Raw genomic sequence first — 7,790 nt, 5'->3', positions numbered from 1 at the left:
AAGAATTTGGGTCAGATACAGACCCCCTTAGAAAGTATTGGAACATAAAGGCCAATTCTATTATTTATTTATTTATTTATTTTTACAATACCATGAAAAGATGAATATGAGACAATAGATCAAAATTTGAGCATTCATTAACAAATTGGAACATGGCACCCTTAGTGTCAGACCACCCAATCTTTAGATGAAAAAAAGTATTGGAACAGATAGCCATAAAATAAATACAAGTAAATAATTTAATATTTATTAATTATTAATTTATTAATTCTGTTGCTTGCAATTACTGCATCAAGCCGGTGACACACTGACATCACCAAGCTGTTGCATTCTTATTGCATTCTTGCATTCTTGTTGCATTATTTTGTGATGCTTTTCCTGATGTTTCCTGCAGCTTCTTTCAGTTTGTTTTTCCTTTTAATCTCCTCTTAAGGAGGTGAAATGCTGCTCGTTTGGGATAAGATCTGGTGAAAGAATTGACCAATCTAACAACCTTCTGCTTTAGTCCCCTGATGAAGTCCTTTTATTGTTTTGGAAGTGTGTTTTGAGTCCACGTCTTTTGCCTGATCTAGTTCCTCCGATATAGATTGGATGCATCTGTAGACTTCTGAAGTCATTCTGCTGCAACCATTATGAGTTACATCATCCATAAAGATTAGTGAGCCTGTTACAGAAGCAGCCATGCAAGCCCATGCCATGACACCTCCACCATGCGTAACTGATGAGCTTGTATGTTTTGGATCATGTGCATCCTTTCTTTCTATACACTTTGGCCTTTTCATCACTTTGATCAGTCTTAGTTCCAGAACATTTGAGGCTTGTCTCTGTATTTCTTCATAAATTCCAATTTCTTTTTCCCATTTTTTCAGCTGATGAATGGTTTGCATCTGGTAGTATTGCCTCAATATTTTGAAAATCTTCATCAAATGGTGGATTGTGAAAACTTCACCCCTTCCCTCTGGATGTTGTCACTGACTTGTTTTGGGGTTTTTCTTCACAGCTCTCACAATCTTTCCATCATCAACTGCTATTGTTTTCCATGGCCAAGCTGTGTAGCGGTTTTTGTACACCAGTGGATTCTTTTTTGTTCAGTAAAATCAAAATTATTTGTATTGGCTATGCACAATGTTTGTGCAATGACTCGGTTGATTTTCCTTCTTTTCTCAGCTTCCAAATGGCTTCCTCTTCTCCCATAGACAGATTTCTGCTATTTATGTTGGTTTATTAGATTAAGATTATACATTCAGAGCTATTAATTGTTTAAACTGTCAATCTATCAGGACACATCTGGGCAACAAGAAACACCTGCCAGTCACATGGTCCAATATTTTTGATAACTGGGTGATCAAAAGAAAAGGTGCCATGTCCTAGGTAGTTCTCACATCTAGATGTAAGTGAGAGCTATTGCCTCATATACTTAAATCCAATGTCTTCAGTGTATAGCAAAAAGAACAAATTGGCATTGTTGTTCCAATACTTTCAGAGGGGACTGTAACTACACACAGACATACAAACAGTTAAGACTAACAGGCTGTATCAATATCGCATGGAACACCCAGAGAGGAGAAGTGCTTCTAAAGTGTGCACACTCAAATGAGAGGTGACACACTGTGCAGAGTGCGATTAGATGCCACCAAGCTGTCAGTGGCAACCCGATCAAGCCATACTAAGGTCAAATCACGCACAATTAGAATGAAGGTTCACATGGAGCATGACAGTAGAATATCGATACCCCTGAGAACCATGGCCAAGGAGCAGTAAACAAACTGTACACTGCTGGAGCCTCACAGCATCAAAGACTGGTGACAGTGTCATGCTGACATGCTGATAGCAGGTGATCTCCTGGAATTGGAACTGGAACTGGCACTTGGCAGTGTGGGAATCCTGCAAATTTTATATACTAACAGCTTCTTGACCCAGGAACACCTCTTGTTGCAGAGTCCAAGACCTAATCCAGTTCCTACTAACTGGATGGAACTGAACCAAAATTCCTCAGGTTGGAGACATCTCAGTAGGTTTCTGTAGGTGTGTTTGTCATTTCATGTATTATAGAGCTAGGGCTTTAGGAGTTTGCAGGTTTAGGAGTTTGCAAGACCTTTGGTTTTGCAGAAAGGAATATCTTGAGATTACTTGTAAAAAAAAAAAAAAACCTTCCCTGCTTCAACCAGTGTTCTTCACATATGTTGGAAAGCTTAGCTTATATCAGCTGAACATTTCATGCTGCTGTTCTCAGCCATCTGCCTGCAGGGAGCCCAGATAACGTAATCTCAGTTGATTGTGAAGACATGCTGAAAACCGACTACACATGTGGTCAGGCACGCACCCACACACATGGTACGTGCAAGTGGGAAAAAGCTCTGTCAATCAGCCAAGGTCGTCAATAAAGGCCTTTTGTCCACTTTGTCTAATTGGCTCCCCTGCTGTCTGCTCTCTCCAGCCTTCAATCTCACCCGCTCCACTGTCGACAGGGGTTCTTATTATAGCTGACTTTATCAATACTGCAATGAGGGTCTGTGATATCAGCTCACCACAACCTACTGCAGGAGCACCAGCATGCAACAGGAGGTTAAACAATAATAGGACAGGCTCTCTTGGCTTAAGGAAATAATGCATAGCGCATTAAAATTGATTTGTGATAATGTGTTGTATAGACATATAAATGCTTACATGCGGCTGCTGGGGGGAATTTTGCGGCCGTCCCGGAACCATGTGATCTGAGGCCGGGGAAAGCTGGGAATTCTTGGAGGGAAGATGAGTGCAGCTTCACCTTCTGACACCACCTGAGATCGCTCTCTCTCCACAAAGTCTTCCATGTCTGAGAGAGTGGGAGAAACATTAAGTGATTGATGGGGCAAAATACGGAAAATGGAAGAATATATGAAAAGAGGCAGGAAAAAACTCACTACCTAAGCAATAGGTTTCTGCAGTTAGATTACGCATCTAGCACAATCAAATGCAATAAAAACAGTAACACACTATGTCTCCTTCCCCCAACAACCATCATCCATCTCTTGAAACTAGAGATTGTGCACACCAACTTGGCACCTACTTTATAAATAGAAACATCTGTTGTGTACTTAAGGATGTATTAAAAGTTGAGTTGAGGAGAACTTGAATGATCCTTGAATTTCAGTCCATTTTTCTTGTGCAATATCAGCTTGAGTGAGGAGCAGTATGACAGTTTGTTAAAGTACCTTGAAAATCATGTTTTGCCTATGGGTCACCATTCAAGGTTATTTGTGCCTCCACTTCATGCTTTCTGACGATGTAGTTCTACTTAATTGTGCACACCAATAATGTGTGCTGGATCAAGTGCTACTTTATTATAATTTTGTTAAACTGAGACAAATGTGCATTGATTAATATGATAATTATAATGAAACCTAATCATGAAGCAAAATATTGGCAATAAACCTGACTCATTTTGGATGTTGCTTTGAATGCTTGCCATGTTCTTACTCATGCTGTATATCATATTAGTCTTTCTTTTAATATTCTTGTTTATTTTTAATTAACCGTAAGTAAATTGGTATTGACAGCAAAGAAAGAAATAAGTAGTTTTCTTCCATTTCCATTTTCAATCCATTTTTCCATTTCCTTTTTGCATTTATGATCTGCAAAAATCTACAACTACATCTTATTCCTATTTCCAACCAAGAACTAATAGTTAATTACTCAGTAAGTATGTTAGTTCATTATTAATAAATGATTAATTTATTAGCATACTTTTAAGTAATAACAACTAGCTAACTTTGGTTCTATTTTATAAGAACTACTAATTAATTACTGATCATGTCAACATTAATTCCCTTTATACAACACTTACTTCCAGTCTCCTAATATGATTGGACAGTTGGTGTTCCAGGACTGGTGAAGACATGTCACTTTTTTATATAACTCTGTGTTTTATATAACTCTCTGCTTTTCTGTGTTTGTGTTTGTCTATTAATAGTTTCTTACTTTGAAACTCTTACATAGCAACATGCAACACATTGTCCAGCTGTGGCTTTTCCTCTGAAACAATGTACATTGACAGAGCAAAAAATAACAACAAAAAAAACCCAAAACAACAAAATATTTGGCTGTTTTGCATTTGAAATGTCAGTCTATGTCAATTACACAGTATTAATTTGTTTAAATGTTTTATGAAAGCAATATCACAATTGCAATCATTCTGTTGCACTGAATATCAGCACGGCTCTGTGTAGGCTAAGAAATATTTTTGCAGGTACGTAAATAGAAATTATTAGAAAAAAGTAAATGTTAACATTAATTCTCAAAAGAATTATAATTTTAGATATTAAAAAGTATTTAATGATAATATTTATTTAATACATATAATAATAATAATAATAATAATAATAATAATAATTATTATTATTATTATTATTATTATTATTATTATTATTATTATTACTATGGGTCTTGTTGCTGTTTAATTGTAATTGTAAAAGTAATTGGAATATAACTTTTCCATTAATTCAGCCTTGCTTAATACCTTTTGAAGATATCCAAGTTGAATGAATCACTTGTTTGCATTTTTCGGGTTGCATTTTAACATTATTGATAGAAGTTCAACCAACAAAGTAAAACTCATAACTAATGACAGAAGTGTTCCTGTGTTATTCTTCAGTAGTTAATGACTTGGAGCAATATTACGCATTAAAAACAAACTGACGTAAGCCTAATTAATTAGTAGTTCTTAGAAGTTAACAAGCTGGACGTTCATTCCTGCTTAGTTTCTGCACAGTTACCTATGTATTGTTCTAAAGTATTGTAATGTATTTCTGTCTAGAGCCTACTGTAACTCTTTGTCTTGGACCCCTCTACTCAATATCAATCTGGCAACCTCAGAGGTAGGATCCGCAACCAGGTAATTCTAATAATTGGTATAATTAAATAATTTTATTTATTTTTTATTTTTTTTAAAAAGTCAATAACACTGACTACATCCCATACTGAGTATTACAAAGGTACAAAAAAAAAGGTTTAATTTTATTATTCATTTTAGTTCATGTTATGTTAGTGAAGCACTGGATGATTTTCAAAACATTTTCTGAATGCATGTCTACAGAATACCTCCAAAATTCAGCATCCTTTCGGTATGGTTTTGAAAAAAAGAAAAGATTATTACCTGACCCTAATCATTATTAGAAAAAAACTTGTTGCATGGATGAGCAATAATTCAGTAGCAACATTTTAGCTAGAGTTATTATTTAAAAAAAGACCAAATAACAAACTGCTATGTTGAATATGCTGGTGTATGAGCATATTTTCTCAGTTACCTGCTTTGTCATTACTTACTATTTTGAGGGCTTTCAGATGTTGAAATGCATTACCTGTCTCAGTAAGATTGGCTCAGTTTTGTTTCTTCTTGCACCCTACAGCTTCCTGGATAAAGCTGAATGGACTTGTTTTCTCTCTTCTTTGCCAAACTCCTCTGTCAGCCATATTCAAATCGTCAAATGAATACAGGCAGCTAGTTCATGTTTATGCCTTGTGGATTCTCTTTAAGGTTAAATGTGAGCAGGGTTCTAAAGAGCTGTACAGCTCTCTTCCAGATAGGTGGAACTAATTTCAGGGCCAAAAAAATAAATAAATAAATAAAATAAATAAATAAATAAATAAATAAATAAATAAATAAATAAATAAATAAATAAATAAATAAATAAAATAAAAGCTAGAAATGACATCCGGTGCATGTTAATATTTCACATCACGTTTTTTTTTTCTGTCATGAGGGCTGCATGTAAAAATGGAGAAAAGGGTTGCAATAAATACAGCTTAAATAAAAACTATGCAGACTAAGAAATCATTTGTTAGAAGAAATTCAAAGATCTAATTAGAGCAGGGCTGATGTTGTTAAAAGCTATTTATCCTTTGTGGCCATCTTAGAGAGCCAGAAATGAGGCAGAAGGAAACAATATACAGATGGTAAACAGTGAATGAGCTGGAAGTAACTAAAATATGGCCCAGGTGGAAATAACTAAAACATTCAAGGAACAAAATAAATACACCCAGAAGTACCTAAAATACCCACACTAAAGAGGGCGTAACTAGAATACACTGATCAAGGAGGGAGTAACTAAAACACCCACATCATGCAGGAATTCAGACATGCATTCACATAGTGAACATCCTTTTAATGCATTCGGTGCTGTTTGACTTTACTCTTCTACACCTGTATTCTTCAATGATTTATAATCCCCCTGGCCGGTGCCAGCCAGAAAACTTTTTTTTTGACTCTGGTCCCTCTTAGGATTTCTTCGTCATGTCGTCTCAGGAAAATTGCCTTGTCACTGTTGACTGTGGCTGGCTCGTTAGGAATCTAAATTTGCCTCTGGATTTGTGCAAAGCTGCTTTTGTTACATGTCTATTGCTAAACGCATTAAACAAATACTTGAAATAAAGTCGTTTAAAAATACACACACCATGTGGAAGTCACTAAAATACCCATAGTAACAGGAAGTAACTAAAATATACAGTGAGAGGAAAAATGTATTCGGATACTAGATGTTATTTATCTCCGGTGCATATATCTCAATACATATTTTTTTAATTTTGTACTCCATAAGCATAAAAATATGTGCTTAAAAACCAAACCATGGAGCACTGTATAAAAAACAACAATATATATATATATATACACTATATTGCCAAAAGTATTCGCTCACCTGCCTTGACTCGCATATGAACTTAAGTGACATCCCATTCCTAATCCATAGGGTTCAATATGACGTCGGTCCACCCTTTGCAGCTATAACAGCTTCAACTCTTCTGGGAAGGCTGTCCACAAGGTTTAGGAGTGTGTTTATGGGAATTTTTGACCATTCTTCCAGAAGCGCATTTGTGAGGTCACACACTGATGTTGGACGAGAAGGCCTGGCTCTCAGTCTCCACTCTAATTCATCCCAAAGGTGTTCTATCGGGTTGAGGTCAGGACTCTGTGCAGGCCAGTCAAGTTCATCCACACCAGACTCTGTCATCCATGTCTTTATGGACCTTGCTTTGTGCACTGGTGCACAGTCATGTTGGAAGAGGAAGGGGCCAGCTCCAAACTGTTCCCACAAAGTTGGGAGCATGGAATTGTCCAAAATGTCTTGGTATGCTGAAGCATTCAGAGTTCCTTTCACTGGAACTAAGGGGCCAAGCCCAGCTCCTGAAAAACAACCCCACACCATAATCCCCCCTCCACCAAACTTTACACTTGGCACAATGCAGTCAGACAAGTACCGTTCTCCTGGCAACCGCCAAACCCAGACTCGTCCATCAGATTGCCAGATGGAGAAGCACGATTCGTCACTCCAGAGAACGCGTCTCCACTGCTCTAGAGTCCACTGGCGGCATGCTTTACACCACTGCATCCGACGCTTTGCATTGCACTTGGTGATGTATGGCTTGGATGCAGCTGCTCGGCCATGGAAACCCATTCCATGAAGCTCTCTGCGCACTGTTCTTGAGCTAATCTGAAGGCCACATGAAGTTTGGAGGTCTGTAGCGATTGACTCTGCAGAAAGTTGGCGACCTCTTCGCACTATGCGCCTCAGCATCCGCTGGCCCCGCTCCGTCAGTTTACGTGGCCTGCCACTTCGTGGCTGAGTTGCTGTCATTCCCAAACACTTCCACGTTCTTATAATACAGCTGACAGTTGACTGTGGAATATTTAGGAGCGAGGAAATTTCATGACTGGATTTGTTGCACAGGTGGCATCCTATCACAGTTCCACGCTGGAATTCACTGAGCTCCTGAGAGCGACCCATTCTTTCACAAATGTTTGTAAAAACAGTCTG

The 7,790-nt window shown here is 37.5% G+C and overlaps 1 protein-coding gene across 4 annotated transcripts in view; it reads right to left on the bottom strand.

Annotated features, from left to right (window-relative positions):
- The window catches only part of sdk2a (sidekick cell adhesion molecule 2a), a 148,009-nt gene that overhangs the window by 57,223 nt on the left and 82,996 nt on the right, over window positions 1–7,790 (bottom strand). For all 4 annotated transcript variants that reach the window (XM_058375865.1, XM_058375856.1, XM_058375873.1 and 1 more), the window contains exon 4: window positions 2,668–2,815. In XM_058375865.1, the coding sequence (XP_058231848.1) occupies window positions 2,668–2,815 (148 nt within the window). The remainder of the gene's footprint in view (window positions 1–2,667; window positions 2,816–7,790) is intronic.

This window comes from Hemibagrus wyckioides, linkage group LG02 (assembly GCF_019097595.1).
Source record: "Hemibagrus wyckioides isolate EC202008001 linkage group LG02, SWU_Hwy_1.0, whole genome shotgun sequence".
Taxonomy (NCBI): domain Eukaryota; kingdom Metazoa; phylum Chordata; class Actinopteri; order Siluriformes; family Bagridae; genus Hemibagrus; species Hemibagrus wyckioides.
The sequence above is the reverse complement of the archived record's forward strand: the minus strand, read 5'-3'. Positions and strand labels throughout refer to the sequence as shown.